Raw genomic sequence first — 17,290 nt, forward strand, 5'->3', positions numbered from 1 at the left:
TTGCTATATTTCTATGTAAGTTATACGTATCACATTAGGTACACTGAGTAGTAGCACAAGGCACAGAGTGCTGAAGCTCTTCACGCATTGTATTTTCCAGGTCCTAGAGAATTTGGATGTGCATCTGCAAAGTTCAGACCATTTTCGCTGTTTGTGGTACCCACATTCAGACACTGCAGTTTGCTTTCATCTGACAAGAACAAATGAAGTAAGCACTAGTTTTGGCCTTACTTTAACTTTCATTTTTCTTGTGCAAGCAGGGCTTGATAGCCCGCTTTTATTAAAATTTTGTATTAGTAAAACATTATTGCTGTCATTATTTATGCCGAAGGCTTTTTCACAGATTTTCTATTGTGTTACTGTAAGTTTATGTTGCAAAGGGTGGCAAACACAGCCACCCCAGTGATTATTCTGCTGAGTATAAGTTAGCTGTGTCACTTCCTGGCTCAGCAGCCAAACTTAAACAGTCTCCCTCATTGTCATGACTAGTGTCCACAAATGACATTCGTTCCCCACCTTCTTCCATAGTGAATCGAAGGGACTGTGCCATGTTTAACACACGGCCCCTTCTTCCCCCGCCCCAACCACAATTTTAAATAATTTTTGTGGTACACCACACTTACACTGATGGTCTTGTGTGTAGTACATTGAATGACTTATTGAAGCCACTTGACAATGATTCTATGTTTGCTGGGACCTTGAAAATAATGTGTCTGGGCTGCCATTGTAGTTTTCACCGATTTTTGCCGTGTGCATTAGTGTAATGCCTTGCAGACATGATTGTCTGCATGCGATCTAAACACTATGCTTGTCTGTTTACAATGTCCAAACCTGGTTAGGGGCCCTTTAAATGCATGTTTAAGAGCTCCATTTGGTTAAAATTAAATTGCAGTGCCCTTTAGCCCCGTCAGCAGGGCTGTGAATGTTTAACCACAGAAATGTCAGAAGCAATGAAGAAATGTCTGCAAATAATGGCTACAGAACGTATTGTAGTGGCATTGCATTTTGGTTAAGGACTACCACATTTCATCATGCCGCCTTCGTCTGATAAATCGGCGACCAACTTTTTTTCTAGTATGTTTCGCATGGTGATGCATGCATTTAGTGCCACTTGTCAGTGAAGAGAAAATGGAGAAGGTGCACTACAAAGGCATTGGGAAGAGCATAGGAAATTGAAAGAAGGAAGCTTGATGGGAGATTTGGTTTACACTGTTGCTGAGCCATTTTGTGCCTGTGCCCAATGCACTGCAAGATAAATAAATCAGCATGACTGTCTTCTCTTGTTGCTGCCATAGATTTGGATCGCCTTATGTGTTGCTGCAAAGTCTGTAGTTTGTGTAGTGATACTTCCTCTTTTCAGAAGGATGATGTGCTAGCTTGTTCTGTTGAAGCTAACAGGAGCTTGATCTAACTTGTAGGAGATAACAAAGCCATCTTTTCTTGAAAGAGTCTATTACTGGATTGTGGAGTATGCCTTTGGGTACTATGCCATGGAGTTCCTGCTATACCTGAGGTGAGAGACAGCACTGGCATTGTGATAGTTGGATTGATTATCAATATTTTGATCAATGGTAACATGATTCCCCCTCTTGGTGTCCCTCAAAAACTGCTTTTATATTTTACAATTGACTTACATGCAGATTCCAGGCAGTTGCAGTTCTTAATCCCTCATACTATGCTTATAGTTTTTCATAATTACAAGAACAGGCAGAATTATGTTTTCCTCTGTGTAAGAACATTAGCATGAGTGCATACCGAAAGTATGATTATGTGTTGGAAAGATATGGTAATTTCAATAGGTTAACTAGTTTGTTCATTTTTCCTCTTAAGCTGGTCAGGTATTAGTAAGCATTAAGGGAAACGTCAGTCCTTGAAAAAAAAATATTTGAGATATGGTGCTGAAAACTTGTACATACTGTATTTATATTCCATTATAAGGCGGTTTCAATTATAAGGCAAGGGTGCCAGTTGGAAGACCCGTGAAAAGAAAATGTCACCTTGTAGTGTGTCTTCACGTCATCGCAGCGCACGCTGCCGTAAAGCCACGCTATAAGACGGAAGTTGCGCTACCGTGAAGCCACACTATACGGCAAATTTTGCGCTGCTGTCAAGCCACAGCTTAAGGAAAAATTCGCGTATATGGCGTTGGGTGACATCGAGGCCAAAGATTCTGGGGGAAAAGACCCTACCTTATATTCAAATAAATACGATATGTGTAATGTTATGTGCTTATTTTGATTATGCAGCCCATTTTTGTTTATCTCCTCTGGTTCTAATTTTGTAGGAGCTTCCATTAAATAAAGTTTGCAAATATTTGCAAAATATCAATTCCTCGCATTTCACTGAACAGAGTACCAATAGCTTCTGTATAATTCAAGGAATGCAATAAGACCACCCTTGTTGCTCTGCCTTACCTAGAACCCACCGTGGTGTCTTTGTGGCTATGTGTTGTGCTGCCAAGCACATGTTCGCGGGATCAAATCCTGACGGGGCAGCTGCATTTCAATAGGGGCGAAATGCAAAAACGCCTGTGTTCTCGTTGCATTGAGGGCATGTTAAAGCTACCCTGGTTGTCAACTACTGTGTGCCTCATAATCAAATTGTGGTTTTGGCACATGAAACACCAGAATCCAATCCAATCCTTACCTAGAACAAGAGTTTTGGGATTTGAAAGTTAGTCTCCAAAAAGACACTGTTTCGAGTTCCAAGTTCAATGCCTTACAACTCGTGTATGTGTGTCAAGTCTGAGAAGCCGGTCACGTGGTAAAGATATAAATAAAATTTCGGTTCACTGATCGAAACTGTTGACAAATAAACCAAAGATAACTGAGAAATTGTGCTTCTCATCCTTCTAAATACATTTGGCCCACTGAAAAATGCCATCACCGTGTGTGTGTTTGTATACATACATACATACATACATTACATACAGCTGCTGAGCACTTCAGAATGTGTTGAATGTGATTTAAATGATGGATCTGGGACTTCAAAGAGGTGTAACACAATGCTAACAAATTTCTTTTACTCTTACCCATAAATAGCCACTGATATTTTTGGCATACATTTTGAAGAAACTGCCAACATCATCCTCTTTCTTTTCGTCAACAGGCAACACTGTACTCCTCCTAACTCGCTTGGCAGTGGACATCGCTATCGAAATAATGTTAGTTTTGTTCATCTCAAACGAAGCCGTCAGTTCTTCTTGGTCTGCCATAATTTTCTCACATTTTAATATACTATTTCTTTACTGCACTGCAAATTTACATCTGATTTTTAATTTATATTTTAAAGTTTTTCTATGACTGACTATTCGTAGCAAGAACCCTTAATAACTGATCAAACATGGTTCCTGTTTTTAAAAAAATAGTTGACCCTTTCAGGGTCAATTTTTTTCGCCATATGCGACCGCCCAGGGTCGATATTTTTTTATTATTGCATATTCCAATTCTTCTGAGGGACATTTCGAAAAAAATTTACCGTAATTTTTCTAGGGTGACCGCAAAATCAGAAAAAAATATTTTGTATTTGTATATATGTACTGTTTATGCATGACCAATAACAATTAAAAAAAGAAGTAAACTTATAAGAATTAAAATTTTGATGCATTGTTATACACATAAGGCTTAGAAAATGCACACATGAGAATATTTCACAAGTCTCAAATGTTCCTGCTCTTGCACTTTACGTCCATAGCGTAATCGAACTGCGTAGGTGAGCGCACTCAAGAAAACTGTGCGGTTGTGTGCCCGTCAAGAAAGGAAAACGTGTGACAAACTTCCGCTAATCTTCATTTTATCGCCAACCAGAGGCAATTAGTTTTCACAAGCCTCCAAAAAATGAAAAGGAAAGGAAACGCATGCGCGGCGCCATCCTTCCTATGCACACCTCTGTGAGCACTAAATGGGCGAGAAACAGGCGGGCGCCTTTTGAGCGATTAGTTACGAGATAGCCATCAGTTTTGCCAGCGCAAGAAGCCGAAACCACCCGCGGAACAAAACCCAAATCGCCGCTTGCGCCAATGCGCGAGCGGTAGTATACAGACACGCCGGAGCAAACTAGCTCTTAAACAAACCATGCAACGATAACCGATAGAGGGAGGCATGAGAAAAAATTCCCTGTATTCCCACATAGTGGCAGCACGTGCCAGAAAAGAAAAAGTTAGGAAATTGGCGCGTTTTGTAAATATACAATTGGCACCATAAATATATGGTATTAACCATTTTGGACTTGTTCGCAGTGCCATATATTTACGTCATTGACCCTGAAAGGGTTAAGGTCTTATGTAAGCCTAGCAGTTGTGATCACAGTGCTGCTCTCCAAAGCAGCTACTTGATGCTTTTATGCAGAGTGGAAATTGGTAAGGGATGTTAGCCTAGCAGCAGTGCTTGCATTAGCCCTCTACAAGCATCTGAGCAGCAAGGGGCAGCCAGAAGGGAACAGTGTGCCAGCAGACATATCCTAAAATTTTTATTATGTGGCTGTGGTTGGGTCTGTCATGAGTCCTCTGTCATGTAAATGCAATTACATGGAGAAGGCAGGCTGTTCTGCGAACAGCCTGCTGTGAATGGCTTAAGCAGGGGTGCAACAGCTTTGCCAATTGGGCCATTTTGATACATTTACGTACTTTTGCGCCACGCTGCGCAAAAATGCCCTGACTAGCCCGAACATTTCGCAGTCCCACGGCTAGTAGTGTAAACCAATGTCTTAATTTTATCTTTTATGAAAAGCGACGATGCCTGTCAAATCTGTAGCACGAACGAGAGCTGTGGTACAAGTAAACTTCAACTCGTAGCCCGTGTCTTGCTGTCGCTGCACTTCATGCGAGATAGCTTGACTGCATCAGGCGCCTCAAAGTCTGGACGCTACGAATAGTAGCATATCTTCCTTTATTGTGCGGATTGATGGGACGAGAAATGAAGCCTTCTCAAAACTGCATTTTGCAATTGTCGGCGGCTGTTTTTGAGCGTCACATGCTATGGCTTCGCTTTCAAAGCTGGTTAGGCCTAGCATCACATTCTGCACTTGCTCTGCACTAAGCCGACAATGGTGGGCGGTGGTGATCCACTCATGCGGTCAACATGAAAACTTCGCTGGTGGGGCGTTGCACAGCCAATAGTCTGTTGTTGTTGGGTTTGTTGAAAGCGGAATTGGTTGCACTGATGATATAGGAAGACCAAACTAAGTGAGCAGCATAATCCGTTATATCCAAAAGTACCATATTTACTCGAATCTAACGTGCACTTTTTTCTGATAAATCGGGTCCAAAAATAGGCTGCGCATTAGAATTGAATATGACCCTAAATCTATGTTAACATATCGCCATCGGCATTTCAAAATGACCGCCTCGCATGTGCTTCGAGCCTAGCTGCTGTAGCTTTCTCCATGTGCTTTAGTACGTGCTTAGGTTAGTGCATCATCAGTCTTCCCGTTTTCTGCATTTGCTCTATCACGATGCAAGTGCCAGCTTCATCACAATGCCACAATTAAAAGCAAAGTGATCCGGAGACAGACGAAAATCAGGCCGCATCACGAATGTTCGGAGTTCCTGAAACTTGCTTGCGAAACTGGCGTAAACAGGAGAAGCTTTCTACTCCGGCGGCTGCTATGTATGGCACGGCTGCGCGGCCCCTAACTTGAAAGTGATCTATGTAGATGCATCTAGGCCCACCGCGCTGTGTTGGAGACACTTAGTACGCATTGAAGCGAGAGTCTGCACATAAGTAAATTCGCTCGCTCCTGCTACCGCACTTCCCCACTGCAGCGTCTTGATAAAAAGTTCCCGCAGTCATCGTGTGAGGCGTGTTCAGGCTTGCTTGTGCGTGAGTGACTCCACGCTTGTTAATTTAGTTAGTAAGCGAATGTTTAAAAGTTTATACGGCCGATAAAATTGCTATCCTTACTTTTCATATAGCTGTCTACTAATTTGCTATCGTAATCTATACTTCGCCTCTTGGGCAAAACTACGACTTTATTTATTTATTGCAACTTTAGTGTTTTCGGAGTAAATATTTGCTTTTCCAAATGAAAGAAAGGTGTATTCCTGTATGAAAGAATGAGGTGCTCAGTACTGTAAAGGACTCTTCTTTTTTGAGTCCTGGCAAACGGGTTGGCATTAAAATCTAGGGCAGGTTTTTTTTTTTTTACTTTGCTTTAGTCATAGAAAATGGGTGTGCATTACAATCGTGTAAAGGTTGTGGATTCAGTTCCCACCTGCGGCAAGTTGTTTTTTCATGCACTTTAATTTCCTATAATTTATTGTTTCTTTGTTTCATTTGCTAAGCACAAGTAATTTCCCCTATGTTGTCCTTGGTGTCAGTGCTTGTTGGCTTCTCATGATATGACGAATAAAAATCGAGCCCCTCGGTTAATCCCCTTTCTTCTCGTTTATTACGAGTGAGAGGTGTGTCATAAATAATGTAAGTAAAATCGGATATTTGTTTCTTTCTGCTTACTGTTAGCAATACTGATGTTTCACTCCTGACACCGAAAAAAGGTAGAATTTTGTACATGGTGATCATCATTGCAATCAATTTTGCGATACGAAAAACAATCATCAGTGAATCGAAGGATGTTACCATGTAATCAGGAAGGCAAATCATTTATGTATATTAAAAATAAAACTGGGCCCAAAACACTGCCTTGGTGCAATCCAGATGTAGCAGATGCTAAATTGGAAGCTTCATTATGAATGTACACGAATTGTGAGTGGCAGACGGCGGCACACTCGCTTGCGTTCACTCCCACTCATTTCAAAGACGTGAGTGCTTGCGAGTGAGTGCGAGTGGAGGTGAGTGCGCATGAGCGGAGGTGAGTGGACGTGAGTGTGAGTGGAGGCGAGTGCGAGCGTGTGCCAGTGAGTGTGAGTGGAGGTGAGCATGAATGCGAGTGCGGTGCCTGGAAAAATTATGGTGAGTGAAGGCGAGTGAGTGTTCTCCCACACTGCCGACCTATGGACTCAGATACTGCACAATTACAATGGACCTGGCTTACACGAAAAATTCCTTTCACTTGATGTTCCATTTTGGGAACATTGGCCAGTAAACGGGAGGGCACTTTGCCTTGCCAGTACTTTCAGTATGGCAAACCATAGGGGGTTTCGTTTCACGAAAAGAAAAGGGACAGTATGAGTGCCAAGTGCAGTAAGGACGGCTGCGCATAGTAAAACAAATAAGAACGTGCCATTTTGCACTGCTTTCTCTGTTGTGCCTACATTGCCACCACTTCACTTTGCTGCTGATGGTAAATAATTGCATCTCTATATGATAGGCTTATGCAGTTGAAAACAGCATATTGAGAACATGCCCAGTACCCACATATTAGGGCCACAATTCAAATTCTTCACCACCTGCCCAAGTTTCTACCCTAATGAAGATCAGGAGCACAATTCGCATCCACAATGAAATTTTACCAAGTGCTGCCGACAGATGTTGCAGGCTTGTTTTTTTCGTTCAAAGTATTGGCACTTAAGTTTGCTGAATACACATCATCTTTAGACCTAGTGCAGATGCAATGGAATTGTGAGATAAAAATATTTTCCTAATAACTACTTGTGAATGATAAAGGTGCTATTTTTCAAAATACTGCATTTCCAAAATTTTAGTTCACTCATAAATCACCAATTTATGTGAGGAGAAGGGACCATGGTGATTTTCGGTTTATGGTCCTACACGTATGAATAATACTCCTTAACATCTTTGTATTATTTAGGGGTTATGAAGCAAACACTTCTTTAGACACCGCATCATTTGCATTCCATTCTAAGAAGCTTGTAAAAATTGATTAGTGTTCCGCTTTTAGCTGATTCTCAACAATGACACCTATACTTTTCAGCACATGGTTTCCTTCCTGGGTTCCTTGGCTCAATAAGATGTTTCTGAATATTGTCTTTGCACCACGACGCCAGAGGGTGGATGTGAGCTACCGTGTGTTCAACTATGAATGCAGATTCAAACAACATGTCAATGAATGGTCAATCCCAAGGTAAGACGGGCCCTTCTTATTTTGTTTACCCAATCTTGTTACATCCATAGTGAGGAACGTGCATTTGGGAGAACTACATGGGATATGTATGTTACCTACTTATTTTTTAACTTGGCCACAATAATGGTCATTGGGGTTAATGTGGCACACCATGTTACCACTTTCAACTAATTAATTATGCATATGGCACTGAGAGTTGTCAAGCTATGTTTTCAGTACATGCATTTTACAGCAAAGCTGTTAAGGCCTAGTTCCCTCAGGATCGTGTCCATGTTTTGACACAAAACTCCCATCATCAGGATTGGCTCCAGTGTCGTCATAGTCTTCCACAGCTGGCTAGGTGACGCCCTTCAGCGTGAACACGCTCGTGCCACTGCTCCCATGCTCGTTGTCGTAATTGATTATTTATTAATTAATTAACCAAATAGTGATGTAACCAATTTTACAGTGAAGCTGTTAAGCGCTAGTTCCCTCATGATCGTGTCCGTGTGTAGGCACAAAACTCCCCATACGTGGGCCAATCCCGAAGATGGTGCAATGCTGGGCCGACCCGTGGCAGAGGTCAAGCAGGCGTTAAGCACTCCCCATATGTGGGCTGATACCAAAGATAGTGCAGTGCAGTAACGGGCCGACCCATGGCGGAGGTGAAGCAGGTGTTAAGCACTCGCCTTACGTGGGCTGATTCTGAAGATAGTGCAATGCCGGGCCAACCGGCGCTGAAGGTGTAGTTCGCCATTAAGGGGCACTCTCTCTGCCTTCGATCTCGTTCTTTCAGCTCGACTATCAATGCACACCAGTGCTGTTCTCTCATATTTCTTTTCCACTGCTCACTCAGCTATCCTGCTTATTCATGTGCGTCCGCCGAAGTTAGTAGTCGTGCTTTCCTCTGAGCTGCAGGCAGAGCTGCATGCTTTTATTCGACACCTTTTCCCAATTTTTGTAAACATACGTTGTGACAAGTCCACTGAGTTGAAGAAAAGAAAAAGAATAAAAATAAAGGTAGATCTGCTGCAACTACCTCATTCATATTGCTTTTGGACACTGCAGGAGTTGTTCAATAATTGTGCCTCATTGGAATAAAAAAAAGAACATCTCGGTGCCCTTCCACTCTGAAGAAGGATGAGCAGCGAAGCTCCCCCAAGACGTTACAGTCTAATGCCAATTTGTGTCCTGGCGCCCCTCTTTCCTCACAAACTCGAGTGACTGCGTCGCTGCTCCCCACCTGGTCTTGTCTTGCCACCTTGCGCTTCTTCGTACTACATGCTGAGCTTCGAAAAGAACGACGGAACAATGAGGAATTTAACTGCCCCGTGCCCTTTGTGCGCGTCCATACAGAACGTGCTTCTTGGTCTCCTTTTGACCTGTGGCTCAAACGTTCTTGATGCGCACACGTCGTCAGTGACGACCGCACCTTTCTTTTCTTCGCGCCCTGCCCTCTTGGATCTCTCGTCGTCTTTGGCCGCGCTACATTATTCACCGTCTTTCGGTCTTTACCGCGCTTCTTTTTACAGCGCTTTCTCTTTGCATTTCCTTTCATGCCGTCTTCTCACGCCTCGTGCTGGCCGTTACACATTTCGTCGGCCCGGATCGGTCTCTTACCCTCACAGTCTGAGTGATTAATAACTAAATCACCCCTTTCTTGGCTAACTAGACTGGCGGAGAGCCGCACCGATCCCTGAACAATGCAGTTGTTCTCTCGTGAGCTACGGAGCTCGCCATCCCGAGAACTACTCTCAACTGCATCGTCCACCTGGCACTTCTCTTCGGCATGGAGATCTGACTCGACATGGGTGCTCGTGTCTGTCGGGTCAACAGTACCCTGTACCTCGCTAATGACCTCGATACCATGATATGCGACTAACACGCGCGGTAACTGTGCCAATTTGTTCGTAGCTGGCCTAGCTGTCTCTACAGTCCTCTGTTGGCACAGCACTTCATCGCTCTCACTACGGCCTTTAACGGCCTCTGCTGCCACTAAGGCATCGTTAGCTGCTAGCACTTCGAGTTCACCTATGAACGTGCTGCCACTCTTACAGGTACTACTCCTTCTCTCGGCTTTCGACTGAAATCTACTATCTGCTTCTTCCCACTTTTGCTGCTTCCAGCCTACAGATTTCTCAAGCCGCTGTTCTCCTCGTGCGTTTAACTGCTGCAAATCCTGTATCTGTTTCTTCACTGCTGCCATTTCCTTTTCAACCTCCTGCCGTTTTTTGCTCACGCTCTTGGTGTTTTTGCTCGCGCTCTTGGCATTGTTGCTTAATTGATTCCTGTTCCTGTCTTTTTCTTAGAATTCGGTTACCTAGATTTTCGATTAGTTTCAAATCATTGCTACTTGCGAGAATGGTTTTCCGAATTTCTGCTTCCGTCAAGTCCTTCTCTACGTCTACCTCGAGCTCTTCACACAACCACAACAGGTCAGCCCCCGTCAAACACATTAGGACCATGGTCGCTACTTTAAGCTTTGGCTCTGCTGTCACACAATACTTGCTGCGATACCCACGCAAATCAAAATACAAGTAAAAGATCTCCAGCGAGTCAAATTCAAAAACGCAGAGAAATTGAAGCCTGGTAAATCTTACTGCCAAAACCAAACGCTCACCACTGAAGCAGCACCATACCGCCAGTCCTTCCCCGCCGTATCCAGTCAGTTGCAAGAGGTGGTCAATCCTAAAGCCCCTGCATCCACACGCCACCGCCGCTTTCTTAAGTAACGCCAACCTTTGTTGTGCGTCGCCTTTTCTCCTCACACCAAATCCGGTTCCGGCATTTCCGGTTTAAAAATTTCCGGTTCCGGCGTTTCCGCTTCCTGGAGTTGCGCTGCGGGAATTTCCGCTTTGACTGCTGTTAGACGATGGTGAGACGCCCGCGCGTGCTTGGTTGAGCTGTGGCAGTCGCCATAAGAAGAATGGAAAGGGGACAAGCTGTCGTATTCCGCTGTAGTAGTAGTTGGCGGTCACTGTTTTCCAAATGCACGAAAAACGGCAATGGTCTGCAAGCGCCCAGGCACTACATTCCACTGTACGTTGTCGCTCGTGCCACAAGCGGTCGCAGGTTGACGCGAAGCAGCGAACACGAGCAGATCGCTGGTTACAATAGGCGGTGGTTCTTGAATGGAATTGCATTCACAGTTTCAACCACAGCTGGTGCAATTAAAGCCTCTCCAGCGACGCCAAAGTAAACAACGCTAAAAAACAAAACGTCACTTCCGCTCTGAACAGGAAGCTGCAGCTACGTAAGTTTCGCTTGGCGCCGGAAGCTAAGGGGGTGAGTTAAAGAGGGCCGCGGAGGAGGAGGGCAAGTTGGCGGTACTTAACCTGGTCAGTGGAAACGTGTATGGAGGGGCTTTAGTCAATCCCAAGTCGCCTCCAACTTGATCAGGATACCGGTCGGTCACCATGTGCCAACGTCCGTCAGCTGCCGTTGCTGTCTCCGAGTCGTAGGCCGATTTACGAGCCGTACGCCGATCTCACCGCTGCCATTCAGTTATTAGATTCGTCGGACGATCCCACCGCTGTCAACCAGATGTAGGAGTCGTCGGACGATCTCACTGCTGCCACCATTTGAAGGAGTTGAAGGTCGTAGAGAGGAACTCGGTGAACAGGATTTATTTACATTATTTACGTCTTAGACAAGACATACATCGATAGTCTAGCGTGACTCCCATATGGAGCCCGCTAGACTAACATACAGCAAACAGCTTACGAGCACTCAGCTCCCAACGACGAGCACACAACGAGCACGCTCCAGCAGCCGGCAAACGCTGCTTATAAGCACTTGGTCCCCCCTTGATTCCCAGTGGACGGAAACGTTCGTCTAGTCATCGTTCGACGTCACCATTCGACGTCACCGTAGATGACCCGCCCTTTTGGAGGAAGGCTCACAAACATGTGTTGCACAGGTTTCAGTGCCACACACACACACAGGTGTAAAGATCCGGAGCTGACGTCAGAGGGGCTTCGTAGAACTCTGCTTCGTCCCGGGTGGCGCGGCCGAGTACCACATTCCTGAGCTGACCCCGCGCCACGTGGCTGCCAGTTATTCGCAGTTCTCTGAAGTGCGCCCCATCCGGTTGGATAGGAACACGTGCAGCGGGCTGAAATGGCTGGCACGTTGTCACCCCGTACAGGCATTCCTAACAGTGCGTGGGAACGGGCTGCCGATAGAGAGGTGGCCAAACAGCACCTTGAATTAAAGGAATTTGCAGTTGCGTGTGAGGCTTGCTGAGGCAGGAGAAAGTAGTGAGAATGGGAATGCTTCAGGCCACACAAACCAAGCAGTGGTCTCAGCCCCCATCAACCCACATAATCTTATCCCCATGTTCAATGATTCTCGACATGACCTCAACGCATATTTAAAGCACCTTGAACATGTAGCCACGGGACAGGGCTAGCCGTAAGAAAAGTGGGCCACCACTCTCAGCTTGTGCCTCGGCGGAGAAGCACTGAAATTGTTTGGTCGTTTGTCGCAGGAAGACTCCCTGGATTATAACAAAGCAAAACTAGCCCTGTTGCAACGGTTTCGGTTTACAGCTGAGGGTTACCGAGGAAGATTTCGGCAAAGTGAACCGCAGGATGGAGAAGCCAGCAAGCAATACGCTACACGGCTGTTAAGCTACTTCGACCGTTGGTTGGAAATGGCAAACCAAGGGAAGACGTTCAATGCGGTTCAAGACTTGATAGTCGCAGAACAATTCTTGGACAACGTCCATAGTTGTTTGGCGCTTTTCCTTCGTGAGAAACTGTAAGACCGTGGATTAGGTCTCGGAAGTAGCAGATCATTATTTGGAGGCTCAGAGGCAGCGTAATTTGCTGGTGTTCAATAGGAAGCCTGAAAAAAAAACCTGGAAAAGGAACGGAAAAAATGCAAGTGGTGAAATCGCAAGTCCATTGCTTCATATGTGACAAGATAGGACACAAGACGTCGAATTGCTGTACGAAGGTAAAACAGCCATATTGCGAATATTTCCACAAATATGGACACGACGTGCAGTCATGTGAGCATAATGAACCTGGTGCCAAGGGCTTATCAGCATGCTGCATAATACCTCCTGGCCAGTGAAAAGATGCCCGGGAACGCTTAAAAATTGGCACTAAACAGCGAGGTGAAGAGCTTTCACCCATTCCTTTTGGAGTCTGGCTAAGGAAATCTTTTGACATGCCTGTGTTAAAAGGGGAGCTTTTTGGACAGACTGTGTAGGTGCTGAGAAATACAGGAAGCAACAGTATAGTTGTGCAGCAAGCTCTTGTACCGGACGCACCAATGCTAGACAATGAGTCTATGCTATTACTGGCGGATGGTAGCTCCATTAACATTCCGGAAGCAGAGGTCAACATTTCATCGGCATACTTTTCTGGTGTTTCAGTCAGAAAGTGCATGGAAAGGCCGCTGTATGATGTGATCATTGGTAACGTTCCTGGATCTTGCCAACCCGTGAAACCATATCTCAACTGGAAAGCGTCCTCATTTACTTCTGTAGCAAGTGCACCACAGGAAGTGAACACATCGAAAGAAGATAGTGGTTCTCTGCAGGTTATAGTGGGTGCCAAGATCATGAGGCCAGGTCCTCCAGTAGATGTTGGAGCTTTGCAGTTATCGAGAGAAATGTTTCGGACAAAACACAAGGAAGACTCAACGCTTAGAGTTTGCAGAGATAAAGTTGGCAAAAATATTCTGGGAAAAGGGGCAACCGCCCGTTCATTCTACCAGGATAAGGATGTATTTTGCTGATACTATCAAATGTGTCTGGGAGAAGTAATCGAACAAGCAGTGGTACCGCAGTGCCTGCACCTCAAAGTCCTTAACATGGCACATGACAACTCCTTCTCGGGGCATCAAGGCATTCGGAAAACCATGGAACTGGCCCTTGGATCATTTTATTGGCCCGGCCTCCAAGAGGACATTAAACGATTTGTCAGATTGTGCGATTTCTGTCAAAGTACCTTTCCAAAGGGTAGAGTGGGCAGGGCTCCACTTGGACGAATGCTGCTTATTAATACTCCATTCGAGCTGGTCGTGGTAGATATCATCGGCTCTTTGAGTCCAACATCGAGCAAGGGCAACTGGTATTCACTCACCCTTGTGGATTTCGCAACACGGTTCCCCAACGTCATCCCTTTACCTTCGATAGACTCAGCAACTGTAGTAGAAGGGCTGGTTGAGATGTTCTCAAGGATCGGTTTCCCACGCGAGATTCTTTATTACCAAGCATCTTGTTTTACACCAGACTTGATGAGAGAACTGAATGATTTACTTGCGATCAAGCATCTGAGCTCAATGCCTTATCATCCGATGTCTAATGGGATGGCGGAGCGCTTCAACGGCACCCTTAAGATGATGCTGCGGAAGCTATGCCAAGAAAAACCCAAAGCCTAGGATTAATATCTCACCCCACTTCTTTTTGCTTACTGGGAGGTTTTCACATACGAACCTCGGCTTTTCACCATTTGAATTGATATGCGGACGTCAAGTACGAGGACCCTTGTCCATACTCAAGGATCTCTGGACAAGAGACTGGCCCAAGCAAGATGTTAAAACGACAGACACACATGTCCTCGGCCTCAGGAGCCGACTAGAAGAGACCTTGAAGGTAGCCCACCAGAACTTGTGCAAAGCTCAGAGAACTCGGAAAGGGAACTACAACCGGAACAGTATCCGCCGTCAGCTGAAAGTAGGAGATTGCGCGCTCATACTCCTCCCAACCAGTGATAACAAATAATGATGCATATGAAGGGACCATTTGTATTCACTGGAAAAAAAAAATAACTCCACCCACACAACGTGGTAGGGTTTCAACCCCACCTATCCACCCAAGATGTCATGTTACTCCTAAAGAGACAGATCATCGACGTTAAAACAAGAGACGTTCGAGGCATCCTTGCCCTAGATCTCACGAGAGCATTCGACACCGCTTGCACCGCTTCGTACTGGAGTCTGTGGCAGGCCTCGGCCTTAGCTAGAGATTGCAGGAGTACATACGCTCCTTCCTAAAAGACAGAGAAGCCCGACTGCGAGTCTCACAACTTAGTCGGACCCCTACACGCTGGGCTCCGTCGGAACACTGCAAGGCTCAGTCATCTCTCCATTACTATTTAACGTAGTGATGAAAGGACTCGAAAACAAGCTATGAGACATCCCGAACGTAAACTACGCTCTATACGCAGATGACATCACCATCAGGAGCCCGGGAGGCTCCCTGGCAGACATGGAGCAGACATTAGAGTCGGCCCTAGAGTCCACGGAAGAGTACCTACTAGACACAGGAATGAAACTATCCTCCAAGAAATCAGAACTCTTACTATTTTGCAAGTCTTTCCAAGGAGTCCGCTACCTAACTCCTCTAGACAAACTTCCGATTGCACTACGCACAAAAGACGGACAACAGATTCCGCGAGTCAACCACATACGCATTCTTGGGCTCATAATCGAAGTCACCGGATGCCACGGACACACGAGCAAACACTTGACTGCCAAAACCGAAAACATGATCAGACTCATTCACCGATTCTCGGGGCTGTTATGATTGGGGGTTCAATCCCATCGCTCGTGATCTGTTGTCTAGATTGGAGTCGGGCATGAATTAGAAGGTAGCTGGCCCATGCCATCATCCAACTTATCCACGCTGAGGACGTTGATGAAGGGAAGGACTGCTTCTTATCGAGAACGAGGAATATGGGTTTATTTACAGTATTTATATCAATCTAACATGACTGTTTTAAGAAAGTACATCAGTCTAACATGACTGCTTGAGAGAGAGTGTCCTGAGCAGCCGCACAACAGCGGTTTTTAAACACTCGGTCCTCTCCTGATACCCAGGTGACGGAAACGGCCGTCCAAGCACCGTAGGCGAGTTGACCAGGCACCTTAGGGGAGACGAAGCACCGTAGGGGAGACGACCCGGCACCGTAGGGGCATTTATTCCCCGAACTGCAGCGCGCCCGCCGGCCGCCCATTGTCTGGCGTCTTGGTCGGCGCATAGGAAGGGGTGTCAGTAGAAGTTCTTGCGGCTCAGTAACAATAGTTGGTCCGCCGAGCTCGTTTAGTTACAATGGTGAGTTCGTCAAACTCGGCCCCAGCGACGGAGAGTCGAGGACGCACGTATTGTTGTTCACACACAGTCGACTTTGTCATGCCGTGGCTAGAGGTGTGTGGCGACGCTCCCGGAATGTTGCCTCCACAGTCGCAACAGGTTGGCAAAACTTGCACTGCAGCTGGCCGTTCTTAACAGGGCGCAGGAATGGTCTCTACGCAGATAACCTTCTACGCGTATACCACGCGTTCCTTATGAGCCACATTAATTACGTCGCCTCTGCCCACAACTGGACGAAAATAGAAAAGACGAAACTACGCACACTCATGCACAAGAGCATCAAACAGGTCTTGGGCATTCCACAAAGAGCAAGTACAGCAAAGGTTGATCAGCTGGGAATGCATAACAACATTGACAAAGTTATCGAGGCTCAGACTATCGCGCAAATACTCCGCCTATCCTCGTCCAAAGCCGGTAGACTAATCCTAAATGAAGCTAATATCTCTCGATGTCCCTATCTCGAGCATGCGGTTACCCTACCGAGCGAAATTAGAGACCAACTACAAAGTCTCACCATTTCCCAGAAATGTCCACCCACAACATGATGTGGGTAGGTGCCGGGCCCGCGCCTGCGCAATTCTCGACCGCACCAACGCAGATCGTGAAGCCACTGCATTTGTGGACGCGGCCCAGTACGGCAACACGTCCACTTTCACGATAAAAGTCGTGGACGGCAATGGAACGTTACGATCATCCGCATCGGTTAAAATGACCACCAGCGCTAAAGCAAAACAGATAGCCGTAGCCATCGCCATGGCAGACCCTACATTTACCCGTGACCTCACGGACTCGCATGCCGCAATTCGGGCCTGCGAATGCAGCAACGTATCTAAAGAACTAGCATGTATACTACTAGCGAGCTCAAAAGAGAGCAAACGATGCCTCTCCTGATTCCCCGCTCACATGGGGAAAGACATTCACCCGCAAAAACCAAACCTCAATGAAACAGCCCACGACCGTGCGCGAGAACTTGCCTGCTGCAACGGTCCCACAGCCACCGAGGGGCTGGACATTCAGTTTAATAACCCGCTGCTCACTTACCAAGAAATCACCTCGCACTATCGAAAAGGCAGAATCAAATACCCTACATAATACTGCTACAAACGGACTTGTATCTGTCACGAGGCCTACTAAGTCACTACAACTCAGACATCCCGGCAAATTGCCCAGGCTGCCCAGAACTTTATTGCTAACTCTCGCACATGCTATGGCAATGTACCGTGT

At 45.8% G+C, this 17,290-nt stretch overlaps 1 protein-coding gene across 3 annotated transcripts in view; it reads left to right on the plus strand.

Annotated features, from left to right (window-relative positions):
* LOC142559788 (L-gulonolactone oxidase-like) overlaps window positions 1-17,290 on the plus strand; it is an 87,319-nt gene that overhangs the window by 22,511 nt on the left and 47,518 nt on the right. For all 3 annotated transcript variants that reach the window (XM_075671432.1, XM_075671431.1, XM_075671433.1), the window contains exons 7-9: window positions 101-208; window positions 1,419-1,513; window positions 7,831-7,980. In XM_075671432.1, the coding sequence (XP_075527547.1) occupies window positions 101-208; window positions 1,419-1,513; window positions 7,831-7,980 (353 nt within the window). The remainder of the gene's footprint in view (window positions 1-100; window positions 209-1,418; window positions 1,514-7,830; window positions 7,981-17,290) is intronic.

The sequence above is a fragment of the Dermacentor variabilis genome, chromosome 10 (genome assembly GCF_050947875.1).
Source record: "Dermacentor variabilis isolate Ectoservices chromosome 10, ASM5094787v1, whole genome shotgun sequence".
NCBI lineage: Eukaryota > Metazoa > Arthropoda > Arachnida > Ixodida > Ixodidae > Dermacentor > Dermacentor variabilis.